The sequence below is a fragment of the Alexandromys fortis genome, unplaced genomic scaffold, assembly GCF_014885135.2.
Source record: "Alexandromys fortis isolate MF-2015 unplaced genomic scaffold, M_Fortis_MF-2015_v1.1 scaffold_100_1_3062724, whole genome shotgun sequence".
NCBI classification, from domain to species: Eukaryota; Metazoa; Chordata; class Mammalia; order Rodentia; family Cricetidae; genus Alexandromys; species Alexandromys fortis.
The window spans coordinates 1,731,901-1,752,116 of NW_026067992.1; the positions used below are offsets into that span (position 1 = coordinate 1,731,901).

The 20,216-nt window shown below is 39.8% G+C and overlaps 1 protein-coding gene across 3 annotated transcripts in view; it reads left to right on the plus strand.

Moving 5' to 3' along the window:
- Window positions 1-20,216, plus strand: part of Fgf12 (fibroblast growth factor 12) — a 532,109-nt gene that overhangs the window by 337,103 nt on the left and 174,790 nt on the right. For all 3 annotated transcript variants that reach the window (XM_050159955.1, XM_050159954.1, XM_050159953.1), the window contains one exon: window positions 13,873-13,976. In XM_050159955.1, the coding sequence (XP_050015912.1) occupies window positions 13,873-13,976 (104 nt within the window). The remainder of the gene's footprint in view (window positions 1-13,872; window positions 13,977-20,216) is intronic.

The following is a 20,216-nucleotide window of genomic DNA, read 5'->3' on the forward strand; positions in this document are numbered from 1 at the left end:
ATAATTATCCCATGGCTGTACTGATATTACATAACAGGTTGTGTTTTAACTCCAGAGTCCTGAACCCAGGCTACACTGTGGCCCCAGGGACTCTTTCCTGATGATTATCCTTCCATTCCTAGCAAACATTTCTTTATATTGTGTGCATGCATCCCTCTGACAATACCTACCAAACATTAAGAAGGGAGTGTAACTGACAGATCAATATTATGATGCTATTTTTTTTAGATGGATAAACATTGAACTTGAGTATTTTTTTCCTCAATATGTTTGGTGATTAAAGTGTTGCTTAAGAGAGAGTAGTAAACCATTATATGGTAACCTTAAAGAGATTGGATTTGGTTTCCTATTTCATATTATCTGGCTAGGGAAGTTTGACGTGGATGGGATGTGTTTGTTTGTGAGTGTATACATTTTCACATATTTTCTAGCATCCCATAGACAGTGGTACCCAGCAGGCATTCAGCCAAGAGCTAGTGTGGCTGCTCTTCATAAACTGCTTGCTCCGACACTGCGACAGAACGTGGAGCCCCCATCCATGTCACCTTACATTTGCACAGCCTCACTAAACCTACTCCTTAGTATATTGGTGGAATCTTTTAAACCATTCTGCAGCAGTTTTACCTACTGCCTCTTCTTCTAGGAACCATGGGAGCCATCACTCTTATTGTTTCTTCAGTATGCACTTGGGCTCATTTTCCCTACTCCAGACTGGAGGAAACACACAGGAACTGTGTGGATACCTGGATAGTCGTGGGTACCATAGGAATCTCTCCATTTACCAGTTGTGTGAACTTGGAAAGATTAGCACTTTGAAGCCTCAGTTCCTGCTTGTGTGTGTGCATGTGGTAGATTGACGTTAATGTCAAATTTATCCTATTTTTCACTCATGGAAGGAAGCGGCCTAGGTTTCTCCTGTGTAGAGAAACCCATGCTTGCTGAAGTGTAGTCAAGGATAATTTCGGGGAAGTGGAGAACTTGAGTACAGCCTTGAGTCATTGTGTGCAAGACATTCATCACACTCTCGGCCTTAGACTTAGCCTTCTCATCTTTGCGAAAATCAATTGAGGTTTAATTTAATTGGGCATTGTCTGACTTTTCTTGAGGGAAATGTTAAAAAAAAATGCCTGTTCTTCATTGATAGGATGACAACAGGAAACCAAAGTATTCCACCCAACTCTAGCTTGTTGAACTAATGAATTTATTGTGGCTACTTGCAGGAGCATATGTCGGGGCCTGTTACAGACACATGGGCCAAAGTTTTACTGGTGTGTGTGTGGGGGGAGGAATGACTTGAAGACAGCTGCATCATCAAGGAGTCCACCGTACAATGAATAATAATTCATGAAAACTATATCCAGGAAGCTCCAGAAGCGAATGGCTTAGTTGGGAGGAAAGGGAGAAAGAACAGAATTTGGAACTTTACTGCAATCTACTGGCTCTGCTTTGGGGAGGTTGTAATGATTACTTCTTCGTCCTTGATGACTGATAATTTGGACGGGGAAATACCAACATTTCCTGTGCAAAAGAACATCGCTCCTGTCCTGTCCTATGATCTAACGCTCTTGAACAATGCTATCACAGAATCACCTAGAATAATAAGATCAAAACCTCCAAGTTAGAACTTTGGAATCAGTGTTCTTTAGAAATACCCTAAATTATGGATTTGGGCATGAAGCAGAGTTAGTAGAGTATTTATATATCCATGCAGGAAGCCCTGGACATGGTCCCCAGCATCCCATAAAAAGGGTTTGGTGGCATATACCACTAATCTCAGCACTTTATGAATGGAGAAAGGAGGATTAGAAATCCAAGGTCATCTCGCTACGTAGTGAATTTGAGAACCATCTCAAATAAAGTGCAGTTATTCTTCTTCATGTTTGTACATTAAGGCTTGCCAGTGTTTGGAAGGTGATACTGCTCAGTCAGTTCCAGAGTTTCTGATCAGAAGGGTTGGGCCAGGTTTTGCGTGGTGGTGGTGGCAGTGGTCACATCTATACCGCGTTCACACTCTGATTCCGATCAGAAGGTTGGGCCGTCCTTGGTACTGTCACTGCTATCCCAAGTTCACACTCTGAGTGGCATCGCTGTGGTAGAGCACTGACCCAACCTCCAGTGAGTAGTTATGACTACAAAGGGATCTGACTAAAATGTATATTTTTATTTCAGGAATCTTGGATGGGGCCCCCACATTTTGCCTTTCCGCGAAGCTCTAATGGATGCAGTTGATGTCCAGTGAGCATGTCAGGGGTGTTGGCCTGGTGGCTGGTAAGGTTTGGGAAGCATCAGCATTTCCAGGGAGGTAGCTCAGACCTTAATCTCTTGGCTCCAAGATTGATTTTCAACATTTCTGCACAATAAAATCATCTGTAAAGAATGTTGGTTTTTTTTTCCATCACAGAGATTATTTAATTGATATGGCTGTGACCTAGACATCAGAACTTTGTTTTTTTTTAAACAAAACCTCCCTGGAATTCTGTGTTACATGGCAGTTTGTGAACCAATGAGGTAAACCCATCCTGGGAATTTCACTTCTGAAGTTTGTGTTCCAAATTTGCATTAACTTATTGTGCAACTTCAGCTAAGATTTTTAATTAGCTTAAAGTACAGGGTTATCATTGCGTTAGCTCCTGGAATATTTTTCCAATATTTTGTTTTAAAAGTAGGTTATAGAGCCGGGAAAGATGCAACTGTAGTCTGCCCAGCTGGCTCCACTAAATTTCTACAACATTCTATTTGCCTGACTTTAGACAGCATGGATATATAGATGCGGTTTCAGGCATCTGACACACGGTGATTGACTGTTAACCATGGCTGTCATGCAGATACCGCACCGTCATACAGATCAACATGCTGAAGGTGAGAAGCCTTCTAGTTATGGAGCTACACAAAGTAATTTTTACACGGCTCCTTCCAGTTCTCCAAACATTAGAGGTGGTTGGACCTTCATGTAAAAACAAAACTTGATGTCAGATACCTCTGGTACTGTGGACTGATCAGATGAGTCTTGAGATTTCAAAGATCAGAGATCCCCCAAAGCCATGTACTCGGCAGAGGTTAGTTTTAAATTGAATCTTGAGGAATAGGAGCAGGACACATAAGCTAAGATTAGAAAAATCGAATTTCAGATAAGGAAGCAGGCAATCACTTGGTGGAGAAAGCTCCTGCCAGGTTGGAGAAAAATGAGTTGACTAGCTTGGAAAGAGATTGTGTGGAGGCGTTGCTGGGCCATGTTTCAGAGTGGCTCGGATTACATTAGAGGGGTGCAAAGTTGCCGTGGCAGGAAAGAGTCCGTGAAAGCGACTCAGTAGTCACAGGTCAGTGGGAGCAGGATGCAATGCTCTGAAAGCATTCTAGCTATCCTTTAGAGCAGGGATGAGTCAAAGCAGAGCTTTTATGTGGAGAATTAATAAAGAAGGAATCAGCACTTTCTTTTTAAGTTTCTTTTGATCCTTCCATTTCTAAAAAGTCTTGCCACACTGTATTTACTTTTGTGGACACTCCTAACAGTTTAGAATGAGGTAGGCATACGCTGTTGCATGGTGGCTTACGCTAATGAGGCTCACTCACAGTCCAGGTCCAGAACGACTAAAATAGTTGACTCAAGTGTCTTGTACTTCCTTTGTATGATTTGAGCTAAGAACTGAAGGCTCATATTTTATTTACTGGACTATTTCCGGTGCCTAGAAAATTCTGTCCCAGGCTTCCAGTTTTGCCCACCATTATTCCTTTTCTCACTGTCTTTACAAGTCCTTGGATTCTAACAAACAACAGTTATCATCTTGTAGCCACCAGGACTTAGGTTTCATCTCAGGTTGTTAGCTGACTTTATGATCCTGGGAAAACCTTAGTTTTGCCTTTTGATTTTCTAGTCTGTAAATATGACCACACAGAACATACAACGTATTTTTTAATATTTTAAACTAACTGCTACAATGACAAATGTCACAAGTATCTCCTTCCACCACTGTGTTACAAGTACCTTGCTCTGTGTCTGAATTATGCACCCTGCATTAGTGACTAAGACTAACAGGAAATAATATCAGTATCAGCTGCATCACTGAGTGGAAGATCTGTAGGAGACATAGTTGTAAAAGTTCTACAGCAAGCAAAGATTTCTTGGATGTTTTGCCTACCCCATTGATCTTGGGGACTGACACCTGTACCGTTCATTGAATTCCCCAAACAGGCTCAGAGACACATCATCTGTGAAAGACGAGTTGGCTGCGGGGATGAGTGATGACAGGCATTTGCTTCCATTATCGATAGTGATTTGCTTCATTTTTCATCCTAAAGGGGGAAAAAAAAGACTCCCGTTGAATTGACTTGTTAATTATGCAGAGCATTTTCAGCATCTCTGAGGTATCACGGAGAGGCTGCTATGGTAATCTCATCATTAAAAACCAAAGGCAGGCCCTGTCTTTGAGCTCAGGTGTTCATATTTGCTAGCTTTTGTCAAAGCAAGAGATCACCAGGCCGCACATCTTCACCAGGCTGGAAATCCGCAATCTCTGCTGTCAGGCAGAGCTTAGAAGAAAAATCTCCGTCTCTAAGTCCCAGATCACTAATCAGTTCGATAAGTCAACAAATTCAGCGGGGAGACTAAATCAGCCAGTGAGATGATTTGGCCAGTTGTTTATAAAATAGGGCACCAGGCAGAAGCCATTGAGCCGGCGCACCGTGAAGTATGTTGATGCTCGCTTGTGTATGATCTTATTTAAAGTATGTATTGTTTGTGAGTCTGGGATATGCATTGTGGAAGACAAAATGCAGAGCTTCTCCCTACCTCACGATATTTTAAGAAAGCTGAGGTAAAACATGGGGCATCTGTCATCCAGCCCTCCCACCTCCAAAACTCCAGATTTAGAGATGGAAAACAATAAACCAATTAATGATGCTTTTTGTTTTACCTTGATAGCCTGAGGTCCAGTTTGTTTCTGTTGTATTACTTTATCTTCATAAAAGCCCGGTGACCTATACAGTTCAAACAGAAAAGAATCCTAGTCACCAAGGTCTCAAAGTAGGCAATGTCACAACAAGGATCTATGGACTTGCACCTCATACCGACTTTGTGCTCCTGGTTTGGAAACTAAAGGAATGAATAGGGCCAATCCTATTTTTCTTAATTTCTGTAAGAAATGCTATTTTAAAGCATGAAATACAGTTATTTGTGTTGTGAGTGTGCAAGGCAGGCAGTCTGGATATCACAAAACGGAAAGTAAAAATCTCAACATTTAATAGCCTTTCAAAGAAAACTGCTAAAGCAGCTTGATTTCAGAAGTGAAGCTCACCACTTATGCATACAGTACAGCCCCATCCATGCAAATGTCCATTAACCATCTCTAGAGGAGCTCAACAGGATGCAAGTATTCTGAAAGGTCGTTGGCAAATAAATGATCTATCAATTAGATACCCTTGAAAACACCACGCTTAAAGAGATACCCATGCAAGTACACAAACCTGAAAAATCTGTGAGATAGGTGCTGTGTGTAGAGTACTATAGACTGGGATGAGGGGTCAACCATCAGCTTGAATAAGCAAGTCTCATCCTCCCATAATTTATGTAATCACCTTTGCATTGATGGATAGGAGACTTCAGTGCTTTTTTTTGCTGAGCATTTAACAATGGCATTTTATTATCAACAACAGAAAGGGGTCGCAGAATTGACGTTAGTGAGTCATAAATAAACAAACTACTAAAGACAAAGATTAATATCATGACTAAGGAAAGACGAGTTGAGTGGCTTACAAATATTATTATAAATGCTACAATTATAAATACGTCAATAGTCTTTAGGATTGAGGGAGAAAACAACAGTATATCTGCTTGTTCGCTCTCAGGTTAAGGCTTTGTTATTGTTAAGAGGCTATTCATACTTTAACAAAATATCTCTGTTGAAAACAGCTTCAAAACATCGAGAAAAATTAATTTTCAGTATCTTCATTCTCAGTGTCTTCCATTAAGGCTCTAATGAGTCATAAGGTTTTTTTCTTTTTCTCACTGCCCACCCAATAAAAGTCAACCAGGAGTTTGAAATGCAACCACACTTTTTTTTAATACCAGTTCGCTATAACAAGCACAAGGACATTGTCCTTGGAATTCATTTATGCGGCGAAGGGGACTGCTCAGTGGGTAAAAATGCTTCTATGGAGCTTGATAAGCAAACTCAATTTCTGGGACCAGACTCACATGCTGGGAGGGGAGAACCAACTTCTGTAAATTGCCTTCTAACGTCATATGTAAGCCGGAACATACACTTCCACACAGATGCATGCATGCACAAAATGAAATTTAAAATGTTGTCTGAGTACACCGATTTTTGTACCTTTCAGAGGAGACTTCCTTCTTCGAACTTTCTCTCTTCTCTACCCTTTTTCTTATTTGTGAGTTCATTGGTTGAATCTCGTATATTTTACTTATACGATTTGGATTTATTGTTATCTTCTTGTCACTTGAGGGCTATAATATACAGCTGGAAATTAAACTGAAAATTGCATAGCATTTTAAAGAAACACCATTTTTCTATTCCAATATCATTTTTATAGATGTGTGTGTTAGTCAGGTGCTCTAGAGGAACAAAACTCAAAGGATATGTGTGCATGCATGTGTGTGCGTGCATGTGTGTGTGTGCATGTGTGTGTATTAAACTAAGTAATATTTAAAGTAACAACCACAATAGAATCATAGCTGAGTACTTTGACTCTGTAGTGATGTGTTCCTTGATGCTGAGGGCCTCAACAGTCAGTGTCGTCCCCTGATAGCTCTGCCTGGGGAGTAACAGCCCAGAGTTGATCTATTCACAAGGCTGGGTGTCTTAGTAACTCCAAGCCTGTGCGAGAATCCCAGAAGATTCCTGGAGAACTGCTGGTCTATAGTGTACGCTGAAAACTTGGAAATAAAATGGTTCTGATATAGGGAAGGAATCAACAGGAGCAACCTGGAGGCAAGGAGAAAGCTGGAGCAAACAAAGATCTAATAATCTTCCCTCTGCCATACCGTTTTATTGGAGCTGCTACAGGAGCGCAGCCCATGGCAGAGACAACTGGGAGGCTCCCTACTTCAGTGATTTTATTTGTGGCAAGTTGACATTAAAAGCAATCACAACAAGCTATAATACTTGGATTACAACAAACTGTACCTGCACACTGCCCCCTTCCTTTCCATTCCTTCCAGCCTTTCATCACTCTTTAAGCACCGAGATCTCCTGCCACACAGCACACATACATGTTCTCTCGCTGAAGCCCCTGCCCTCTTTGTTCTGCAGCTCACGGACTGTCTGGGGTTCCTCTTTTCTGCTAGATTCCATATTCAAATGTGTTTCATGTGAGGTAAATATTAACTTCCCTTTCTCTTGCATAGTCAATTATGGAAATATGACCTAGAAAGGATATGAATAAGCAAGCGAGAGAATGCTGATGCTTTTATTTATTCGGCAAACGTTGAATAACAGCTTCTTAGACCAAGGTTCCATGTTAGGCCAGAAGAACAGCAATAAAATTTTCCAGTGCCTTCATGGGGAACAAAGCCTGGGAAGACCTCCCAGAGGGGTGTGTGTTCACCGGGGATTGATCTGTCAGGCTCGCTGCTCATCCCGCACTTCTAGGGCGTTTGACATACTGTAAGTGCACCATAGATCTTTACGAAAGTAACAGAGAGCTCTAAAGCAAGCATACTTTGTAGGTACTGACAAAGTTCTGTAGACCTGTATGTCATCATATACAAAGAACACAGACTGTGACCATGTTACCAGACAAGACGCGGCAGAAGTGCCCTCAAGAGATTTGCACTCAGGAATGGAGGTAGACAGGTAAACAAATTATTCTCAGGCTCATTTACAACGTGCATCATGGAGAAAAAGGACCTATCTCTGACGGGCTTCTGTGGGGCTCAGGTGGAGTTAAAAATATTAGAGCTTGAAGGATGGAAAGATGGGGCTGGAGAGATGGATCGGTGGTTAAGGGTGCTTTCTACTCTGCCAAAGGACCTGAGTTCAGTTCCTAGCACCCAAGTCTGGCCAGTTCATCGCCATTTGTAACTCTAATTCCAGGTGATCTGACACCCTCGTTAGGGCATCTGTAGACCTTTGTAGACACACATTGTACATCCACACAGACACAAAGACACACACACACCTTTATCAATAATAATCTACATCTACAAGTGGAAAAACAGTCTTTTCTGGAAGAGATAGAAGATAAAAAAGGACAAAATCTATTCTAGCTTAAAGCCAAGAGAAAGTTAGGAAATGGATAAAAGCTATATTTTGATTATTATGGTGGACGGCGTGGGTGACAGGCAATTTTACACCTGTAAATATAAGATGGTGTCAGGTTGTAAGAAATGGGGACAAAGGAGACACTAGATGTTTTTAGCAAGAAAATGGCATGAGTAGAAAAGAATGGGGTGGATTAGAATAGCCTCATTACTAAGGGGCTTAAGGATGAAGATCACATCTAGTAATAATTCTTATCCAGTGTGAAGGGCTTCTGTGAGCGAGCATGAACTCGGGATGAGACAGAAGTAAAGCTTTTGCCACACTCTGAGATTTTAGGGGCCAAGATGAACACTTTTCCTAAGAAAATTGTCTTTTTAAACATTTATATCATTGTTAATTGTGTGTGTGTGCGCGAGCAGGTGTGTGTATGTGTGTGCGTATGTATGCATGTGTGTGTGTGTGTGTGTGTGTGTGTGTGTGTGTGTGTGTTCAGGTGCCCAAGGTGGTAGGAAAAGCCATGGAATCCTTTGAGCTGGACTTGAGGTGCTTTCCGATTGTCGGATGCAGGTACTGGGTGTCTGAGTACTGCTAAAGCAGTTCTTACCGGCTGAGCCCCATCTCCAAGTCTAGATGAGGAGATTTCTTTAGTTCTTCACACTCAACAGTCTTATTTAAAGTTGTTTACTGAATCTGTGCAGCAAAAGCTAAGTCTCCAGAAGCATTCCACCCGAAAGCCCTTATCCCCTTGTGGTTTAGAGAGGACTTTTTCCGGTGTGTGCTAGTCCCTCACCAGGGGTTATTAGTTCTTTCCTTAAGCCTCTCTAGGAGGGGGAAGCCATTGAATGGCTTTTCCCTTTCCAAATCACTTGCATTACCCATGCTCTAACCTTTGACAGAGAAGCCTCTTCCTTAGGGGCCATTATTCTCAGGTTCTTTTTCCTTCATTCTTTCTCACAAGAACCATTATCTTATTTGATACTTACCAGTAGATACTTTTATTTACAATACGTAAGTACCTTGCATTTAAGATGTACTTTGCACACGAATTCTGCCTTCCTTAGCAATCTCTGTCAGGATTAGGGAAGGTTTTGCATTGCATAGATTTAAACTGTGAGGACTTTTCTTTTCCTGAAAGCAAGGATTAGTAATTGAGCATTGGACCGCTGCCACACCTCCCAGAACTCTCTGGGACTCTGCTTCTTCCACCCATCTGCCATTACTCACTTGGGAGTAGCCTTTGTTTTTAAGTCTGAGATGATCCTGGTACCTCACCACTCTCATCAAAACAGTAAAAGACGAAATGTCAAGAAGAATTTGTGAAGGAAATATTTGTATTTTCTTTAGGATGGATTTTTTAGCTTTTAACATATAAATGCATTTAATACCATATATCAAATGTCATACACTCAAGAGACAAATAAATGGTAAAAAAAACATTGGAAAAAATGTGGTCATCTCATAGGACTATATATAAATACATTCATATGTACAATGACATTAGCACTATCAAACCAAGAGTCAGTGATTCAGTATATACAAATGATAAAGAACCTGAGAAAGAAATCAGAGAAACATCACCCTCACAATGGTCACAAAGAACATAAAATACTTTGGGAGTAACCCTAACCATTCAAAAGTGAAAGACCTGTATCGGAGCACTGGACTGAACTCCCAAAGTCCAACTGAAGAGTGGAAGGAGAGAGAATATGAACAAAGAGGTCAAGACCGCAATGAGGACACCCACTGAAACAGTCTACCTGAGCTAATGGAAGCTCACCAACACTAGCTGAACAGGGAATGAAACACCATAGGTCCAAACTAGTCCCTCTGAATGTGGGTGACAGTTGTATGGCTGGGGCAGACTTCAGGGCCACTGAAAGTGGAACCAGGATTTATCCCTACTGCTTGTACTGTTTTTGTTTGGAACCTGTTCTCTTCAGATGGATACCTTGCTCAGCCTAGATAGAGCCGGGAGAGCCTTGGACTTTCCCCAAAGCAATGTGCCTCACTAACCCTCTCTGAAAAGTGGTTGGGGGATGGAGTGGGAGGGGATTAGGTAGAAGGAAGGGGAGGAGGGGAGAGAGCGGGAACTGGGATTGGTATGCAAAATGAAAAAAAGATTGTTTTCTTTATAAAATAAATAATAAAAAAAACAAGAAATGAAAGTGATGAAAGCATCAGGAAAGCTCAGTTTTCATTGGCTGGACGAGGACATGAAGTTGGGAGAGGAGTGAGGTGGGTGGGTACCAGGAAGTGGAATGGAGATGATTGCGTCTATGTATGAAATTTTTAAAGAAAAACTAAACACTTTAAGGAGAATGCATGGCTATTTGTTGGACAGAGATGAACTATAGCTCACTAATGGTTAGCAAAGCAATTAACTTTAACCAAAATTCAGCTTTTTTAGGAAGGATTCATTAAGCATATTAAGGTCTGTCTGCCTGTGTCAAATAGCGAGTCCCTAAGGAGCTACCTCTGGCCATAGCAAATGTAGGAAAAGCAGCTAAGATACATATTAGTTTGTGAGAAGATAAAACCAGTTATCCTTGGAAATTGAAGTTTAAATGGCACAAAGAAGAAATAGAGTTTTTTCCAGGTAACTACATCAGTGAGCTAGAAATTTTCTGCTTAGTGTCACTATCAGCTCAGTTACCTCTCTGAAGTAGTTTGTCTTAAAAATTGACGCAATCCTCATTCTGCCAGAAATTCCTCATGCCATTTATGGTTTAGGATGAAATACAATTGGTGAGTTTATAAGCATTTTGAAAATGCATAGATATAAAATATTATCTTTTGAAGCATTAAGCAATGGTGTCGAGTACAAACTAAGAAAATTACTAAGGAAATATGTTGATGTTTTATATATGGTGGATCATGACTTATGAGAATTATTAGGTATTGGGCTAGGGAGATGACTCAGTGAGTATAGTGCTTGGAATACAAATGTGTGGACCTGAGCTCAAATCCTTGGAACCATAGAAAGCTCGGTATGATCATATGTAAGCAATCCCCGAGCTCCTTTCCTGAGATGAGAGCGGAGATAGAACGTGTAAGCTTGCAGACCGGATAACCTGGTTACATATCTGAACAACCCAGAGATTCTGCCTCAAAATAAGGTAGAAGATGAGCACAGACTCCTGGGGTGCCCTCTGACCTCCACGTATGTAGTGTGGCCTGTGTGGACCCATGTACATCAGTCATCCATGTACAAAAGGGGATATTCACTGTTAATGCTAAATAACTATTTGTGAAACACTTTCAAGAGCATAGCACATTTTTTTTTCTATAAGCATCTGTATTGTGTGCACTGTATTGTTTTGCCCACATGGAGGGGGACGTGGAATTAAAAGACTTGTGACTCTGCGTGGCTGGTCTAGAAACATCCACCTTCACACTGTTTGTCTCTTAATCTGCGTTGCTGCTCTAGTCTTCGTGTGTCAGGGTTCTCTTGTCTGTTTAGTAAAATCCACATCCCTATGATTAGGAGGATGCTTGTCTATTTCCAGGTTGTGCTTTCTCCTCAGAATGACCTCAGCCTTCCTCTGCTTTCCTAAGTGTCAGCTTCAGTCTTGTGCTCTGTGTAAAATATTTCCTAAATACCTCAGGCCACGAAGAGATTTCATGTTATCCCCTGAACTTACCAAACATACAAGCTATGTTCAGAGAAGTATATATTTATTTGATTATAGAAATAAATTGTGCACTGTGTTAGGTTACTCTGTATGTCTCCTGAAACAGACTGTCTTATATTTCTTAAGCAATTTAAAAACTGCATGATCCATGCTGAGCCTATGGGAAGAACTAAAATTAGCTCTAAATTGAAGGAACAATTAATGCTTAAGCAACGATTCTAACATAGTCTATATTTCTGTGAAAATCAGAAAACAGGCTTAAGGAGGGAGAGACTTAGCCAGTGTCAGCAACTAGAAAAACAGTCCTGCCACCGGAAACCTGTAGTCCAAGGCTTGATCCTTTTCAAGTCTCAGCTGAACACTTGACAAATCTAAACACTGTACATGTCTGTGTTGGTGCTGTGTGTGCAGATAGCTTACTGTCTTGAGTTGAAAAAACCCAGGTCGAAGCAATAGGGTTAATTTGTTGGGGTACTCTATTAAACTTTGACAGTATCAGAAATGAAGCATTTTATCTGTAGAGAGGGTGCATGATCTCTGCCACTCAGTTTATTAAAGAGAACTGCAAAGGATTCTTTTACAAAAGTAGTCCTGAGATATTTTATGCCTCCCGGCAATGCCATCTGCAGAGTCTAACTAGGTGGGTGATTGCTTCCCTCCCGTGTGTGATGCAAATATTTTTAGGGTCATATTTTCTGCTTATGCTCATTCTGTAACCTCAAAAGCAACTGGACCCAGGGCCATGACATATACTTCATAACAAGACATTGCTAGAAGGAGCATAGGAAACCCAACCACCTTTGTCTTTTCTGGCCCATGCATTTGCTTTTCTCTGAGTGGACACAGTACCTTAGTATTTCCAGTCACAGGTAATTTGAATACATAAAGATGACGATGTTCCTGTTTGATTTTAGGTTGTTTAAATCAGCTTGCCAACTTAATTTTTAATGTTTTATATAGTCTGTTTTTCTTTAACTATGACATATATCTGTTGTTGCTCAAACTAGCTATAAATTGCCCGTTTACTTGTCTCAGTTACTATTCTATTGCTGTGAAGAGACACCATGGTTAAGGCAACTTATAAAAGAAAGAATCTAATTGGGACCTCGTTCACAGTTTCAAATGGCGAGTCCCTGACAACTATGGCAGGGAGCAAGGCAGCAAGCATGTAGACATGGCATTGGAGCAGTAGCTGAGAGCTCACATCTGATCCACCAGGAGGAGGCAGAGTGAATGAAACAGGGCCTGGCATGGGCATTTGGAACCTCAGAGTCCATCCCTAGAGACACACCACTTTTCTTCCAGTAATACCACACCTCCTAATCCTCCCCCCAAGCAGTCAGTCCACTTACTAGGGATCAAGTATACATATAGATGGGCCTATGGGGGCCTCTCTCATTCAAACCACCAAGTCGTTTATCAGTGTATCCTCATTTCCATGCAAAGTTTCAAAATCTCAAGAGGCAAGCGCTCCGCTCTGTTGCTCCGTGTTAGTCCATGACTGTGTTCACTGTTTGTGTTCATGACTTTTTCAGGGTCACAACAAGAAGACTGAAGCAAGTTCGGTTGTGTTTTAAAGATTATATTTTATTGTTACTTAGGAAGGATGGTTGCTTTTATTATTGAGGAGTTTTGTTGCAAGTTAGTTGTTAGAAAACTGTACTGTGCTACTTCATGTGTTTATTTTGGGGAGCAGAGATTCCAGACATTCCAATCCATGTAGACTTTCGCAGTCCTTCTAACCTAGCATTTCTGTTTTAGTTGAATCACACACCTCACTGGAGCTTCTGTGAATGAATAATTAATGGTATTGGAGAGGCAAGCCAAGGCGGTGTAGTCCCCAACTGGTTTTAATTCTCTTTCCTCCCCCCGCCCCCCATCTCCTTTCTCCCTTTCCATCACTCTGTCCATGCTGTTTCTAATAAATGGATTTTGATGCTGAAAATTGCAAGAATATTATAAAGAGCAAGATGATTTATTCACTAGGTCATTAATCTTTCTGTCTTTTCTTCTTCTTCTTCTAGCCCTCTTCAATCTAATTCCTGTGGGACTGCGGGTGGTGGCCATCCAAGGTGTGAAGGCCAGTCTCTATGTGGCCATGAATGGGGAAGGCTATCTCTACAGCTCAGTAAGTAGCTCACGTGTGTGTGTGTGTGTGTGTGTGTGTGTGTGTGTGTGTGTGTGTGGTGTTAGTGAAGCGGTTAGATCAAGGAACTGATGTCATTTTATATTTTCAAATTGATACTGTTACATTTTAGGTGTTAAAGATCATGCCCCAGCAATGAAAATAAACCAGTTACTTTCTGTGTTATATATTCTTACATCTAGTTTCAACTTCCAGAGAAGTTTGAATTTGGAATTACCTGTCTGTTCAGTTCAAGGAGTAAGACACTCTTTCTTTCCCATGTTAATGTCCCATCAGGGACACAAGATGGTTTATAGAGGGTCTTCTTTATCTTATTATAGAGAAAGAATTTTCATAGACTCTGCTTTTGTTTTTGCTTAATAAGTCCTTGTAGTGTCATATTTTTTAGACTGTAGATATTATTTAATTTAAAGGCAATGAATTTGCAGAGTGAGCTCTGGATTAGGAGCAATGTCATCAGTGTGGTATGCACATGTCAGTATAGTGTGTGTGTGTGTGTGTGTGTGTGTGTGTGTGTGTGTGTGTGTCTGTGCATGTGTGTGTGTGTACAAATAACTTTTCCACCTTATCTTAATTTCTGGATCTTTAGTGGGTTGGTGTTGGCTCCTCCCTTGTATGCTATCTCCTAAAATCCTTGAGTGACAATTTGTGTATTACCTGGGCTATACTGTGAGCACAGACATATTTTTAAACATTTAAGACACGTTTTTAAGTTAAGGCTATCCTGATTGTTCTGTCTCAAAATTTTTAATTCGTGCACTGAAAATGTAGCTACTCAGAATAATTTGTGTTTTTCATATGGGAATCGTTTATTTGTGTTTTATAAAAAAAAATGTCCTTTTGAAAATCACAGCTAACGAGTTCTACCCATTCTGTAATCTTGGCCACTATATAGACTGTCTAGGAAGTTCACCTGTGTTTCTCAGCTGCAGGTTCAACACTGAATAGTTGTAGTAGACATCAAATAGCTACTAAATGAGTATCTCGTATATTATACTTGCTTATTAGTAATGCATCTGTCACCACATTGTATTAAAGCTGCAATCATATGAATGAAGTTCCCAAAACCTATGATAAATATCATGGTTACAGATAGTCCAGTTACTCTGATGGGATCATGCCATGCTGTTTGCCTTTATTGCTATGTCACAAAGTCCCTCACAAATATAACTGTTATTGCTGTGTTAGTTAGAACACAACATAACTTAAAAAGATCAAAGGTGACGCTCTACTTATGAGTGTATTCAGATCTGGGTATCCATTTATATTTGGCATACTCATGCACACATTTCAAGTTGATGATCAAAATAACATTTAAAGATGAAACATTTTCAGCCTAAGTGACAAGCATTCATTTTTCATGCATCATGTTAGATACACTAACAATTTTTCATGTGAAGTCATCAGGAAACCCCTTTAAAATTTTCTTTAATTTTTCAGCACCAGAGATTGAACCTAGGGACTTGCATATGCTAGGCAAGCACTCTACCCCTAAGCTAATAGCCCCAAGCCCTTACAAATTCATTCAAAATAGAAAAAATCAAAACAAGAATAAAGAGGGGCCCTATGATGGATAATTCTAGCTAGCTAAACTGCTGCTGCAACACAAATGTTGACTGGGATAAAAACAAAAATGTGGAGATGACCCGAGGATGGCATTAAAGATGATTACATCACAGAAGCCTGCAAAGGCTCAGGGTGTAATGGCAGAGGGTGCAATGTCCCTGTAGGACTTGGGCCATTGAACTAGAGTTGATTTTCATTGGCCAGTGGTTTGTGTATAGAATGGATGGGCAAAAGGGGTTCATTCAATTTTCAGAATTGTATTCTTTCTATACTTCTTATTTAGAAGTGAAGCTAAATGCATGGGTCTAGGGTCTGCAGGATGGAGAGGTTTAAAAGAAACTTGCAGTTTTGATTGCAGTCCTGACTTAAAAATAGAGCCAACACCTTTGTAAAGCCAGTGATCATTTTCTGCATGCCTTGCTACATGAGATTGTTTTTGTCACCCATAGAGTCATGGTGCTTTCTTTGCTAGGGCACGGGGGCAAGTGTCCTATAATGCCAAGCAGATCATCCCTAGCATAGGTGAGCTGGTTCTATTCTCTCTAAAGGCCCTATCTCTGTCCCAGACTGGTAGGGTGCATACTGGTTTTTAACAGTCTCTAATAGGACTCTAGGGACAAGTGTCAGAGTGTACGGGCACATCACACTGTGTCCTCCAGCTCCTCTGTCTGGTGTGCTGCAGTGCCAGACTGGTGCAGAGGCCTTGTGGTGGTTACAGAGGCAGGTGGTAACCCCAGCTTTCCCCGGGGTGTGTTTGCCACATACAAAGAATTGAAGTTATTTGCAAAGAAGCTTCCTGTTTTCTCTGACCAGTGCAGTGGGACACATCAGTGAGGGCCATCAAGGGACATGTGGAGGGATGGTGGGTGGTGTCCAAACTGGAGAAGTCCTAGAGAAGCTGAGGCCAAGTGTGATCCTGTCCATCCTGTCATTTTCTGGCTTCTGTTTAAATTTAAGCTGGAGATGTGTTCCCTTGTTACCTTTGAGTTCTCTTCATTCACTAAAAAGCAGGAGCAGAGAAGAGTAGTGGAGGTGGGCTGATTGCTGGGTAGCGTGGGGAGAGCTAAAGGGTTAAGGTCTGTTCTCAAAATCCAGGCAAACTAATGTGTATCTCTATATCTAATCCATCCATATCATCTGTATTATATTCATATTTATCTATATCTATTTACATCTATATTTTATCTATATTGTCTATATATATCATCTGTATCTATATCCATATAGATTTATATATCTGTATAGATATATAAATAAAGATATATATGTATATCTCAGAATAGGTTTTTGATGTATCTAGATTTGTTTTTTTAATCATTGCATTTTGCCTGTTTAAACTTCTTTGGTTTTTATCTTTTTAAACTCTCATGCATTACTGAAAATTTTCCATTTTTCTTTTATTCTTCTAAACTTAGGGTGCATTTCTTTTCCTTTAGTGTTTGCTTCTAGTTTTCAGTTTGCATGTAGCCATGATTACATGATTACATTCATTGATAAATATTTTTGTGTTTCTATTTTCTGAACAGTTCATGAGCTATAGAATATATTCCTGGCTATTAAAACACATTTCACCAATCTGAATGAATGTATTTTGGAATAAATTATTTGTAGATAGTGATTGTATTTTATCACATTTGGAAAATAATTTCTACAAACAGTTTCTGTGTGTGTCAGATTTAGTCTTGTTGTGTTTACTGATTCTCCAAACTATATATTTCATTGTTCTTTTTGTGAGGGTTCGTATGAAGTGACTGCTCGGGTTTTGTATGAGGATCTCTGCGTAACAGATAATTTCCTGCCTCATAAATCCATGTGCACTCTTTCTTCCATTCCTCCCTTTGACTGTAGTTCATTTACTTGTAAACATCTCACCGGACTGGCATTTCCCATAACGTCCATGAAATGATTATTCCATTGGTTTTTGGCATCTGTTGTTGAATGTAGGAATTTGTTGTCAATTTAATATTTCCTTTGAGGTAATCTCTATGGAAACATAGAAATATTTTCATTTTATATTTCCTGTTCTTAAACTGTCTTTACCAGTTAGAAATTTGTAATGAATTTATAATCCAAAGAGTTATAATTCTCCAATTCTAAAAAGTTTAACTTGTATGCCATATCCATTTTACCTCTCAACCGTGCTTTCCAGTCCTTCACACCATGTCTATGTTGTAAGTTACAAACATTCAGACTCAGTGTGCTCAAATTTTAAGCTGTTTTGTGATTTCATCCTGGTGTCTCTCTCTGATGCTGAATGACTTCTATTAATAGCTTCCCATCCTTGATTTATTTCTGCCTGTTTTTAGTGTACGACTTTTTTCACTTCTTACAGAAAGTTATTAGCTTATCCCACCAAGCGTTTCTAGCATAATTGGTCAGTGTTTTCCAAAGTTATGAACTCACATTTTAAGCATTAATTTTCTTCCACATTCAGGCTACACTTTAGAATTAATTCTTTAAGTGCACTGGGGCACTTGGGTTTGGGGACATGTTCGTTTCCTTTTCTCTTTGATAGTTCTTCCTGTGATGTCTGTCGCTTTGTTCTAGCGACTTTTGCGGTGGCTTCTCTCCAATTGCCGATATCTCAAGTTTAGAGTAGTTTTAAGGCGTTCCCTAGATGAGAGTAACAGTGGGGTGAATGCAGGAGCCTGGGCTAAGGTGCGGTTTGGTGTAGTTGCTCTTGTAACGGACCGCTCTATGTTTTAGGAGGGAGCATCATTTTTTGTCACTGCAGGATACCCCAGTGCAACTCATTGTGTTATTAGCTAACCAGACTCTGGACCTCACTTTGCACAGAGGAATTTTAATGAACTGGACTAACTTGAGAGAACTCTAGGCCAACTGGCGGTCTTCAGGACCCAAAGCCAGGCCTGCATGAAGATGCAGCTGGTTGAGGTGTCATTTCTATTCCATGGGAATGTTGTGTTTGTTTTGACAGTACTCTTCTTGAAGTGGTGGATAGGCCTTGAGTTTTGTATCCTACTGTCTTTGCCCTTACTGTGAGCAAACAATGCATCTCTCTCTCTCTTTTTCTCTCTTTCTTCTCTTCCCCCTTTTTAGTTAAAAGTACATAAAGTAAAGTTTCCATCTTAATAGTCTTGCATGCACTCTACCGTTAATTACCTCCACTTTGGTCAACAGATCTCCATACTTTTTTCCTATTGCGAGCACTACAGTTGCACACCCATTAAAATCATTTCCCTTTTCTCCTCCCTGTGGCGTATTCCACTTAGCAAAATGTTTTTATCCCTTCCGTGTGATAACATGCAATATTTGTGTTAAACCATTAATAAAATCCCATTTTGTGCATCTGTTTGCTCAATCTATTGAAGAGCATTTAAGTTTCGTCTACTCTTTGGTTATGGGATTAATGCTGCAGTGAACACAAAGTTATAAGTAGACCTTCAAAAATCTTTTCATTTCTCTGGATATATGCCAGAGACAAAGTTACTAGACCACATAACTCTATTTTATTTCCTTTGCGGAACCCCACGCTGTCTTCCTTGTGTCAGCACTTTTTGGTATTGCTACCAACAATACACAATGGTTCAAATGCGTATTCCCAGTTAATACTTGACATTTCCTGAATTAAAAGGAAATTCTTTTAATATTGGTCATCCCACCACTTAGGATATGCACAAGTATAGCCTGAATTAAGGCTTGGTTTTCATTATCTTAAAGCTGATTGACATTTCACATGTCTATTATGATGTTCTCTGCATAGCCTTCTAGGATACGAGCATATTTAATTCCTCTGACAAGTCTTTCATTTGCTTGCTTCAGTGTGTGAAGCTCTGAGTTAGCGCTTGCGTATATTTGCTCCCTACCAGATACTACTTGCAAATATGTCCTTTCACTTTACAGGTGCCCTTTACTTTCTTGGTTGTTTGTTGTGCAGAATTTTTAGTTGGTGAAGTTCAACCCTTTGGTTCCCTGCCCTCTTGGTGTCATATTGAAGTAATCATTGCCAAATTTGATGTCATGGAGCTTTTTCTTCCAATTTTCTTCAAGAAGCTTTAATGTCAACACTCACATTTAAGTGTTTAACTTATTGTGAGTGACTTTTTAAAAAAATATATCCTGTTAAAGGGACTTTTCCATTTCTTTGCATGTGGCTAGAAAGTTTTCCTAGTATCATGAATTGAAAAATATGTCTATATTTGTGCCAGGATTATTCTGCAGGAGTACTTTAATCGTATATATATTCTAAGGTCAGAAATTATGAGGGTAATTGCTTTACTGAGTTTTCCACTTTTTGAGGGGGTTATTTTTACTTTAAATATGGATATTTTTGTTTTACAAAAAGGACATCAAGATTTAGTAGAAATTATATTAAACATATAGATTATTTAAGGTAAATGTGGACATTTAAATAATATTAAATAGTCTGATCTATGAACTTGGGATGTCTTTTCATTCATTTTTGTCTTCTGACTTTTTTATAGCAAGAAATTTTGAAGTGTCTAAGTTATTTCACTTCTTTGGTTAAATTTAAACCCACTGTGCCTTTCAAAAGGGAGTAGAAAATAGTTTTAACGAAATTAAATAACACTTTGTTTTTAAGTAGAGAAAAATGAAGCGTGTTCCATATCCTGTGAAAGAACCAACTGAAACAGACATTTCATGGAAAATTTCATTATAAGTATAAATAGCATT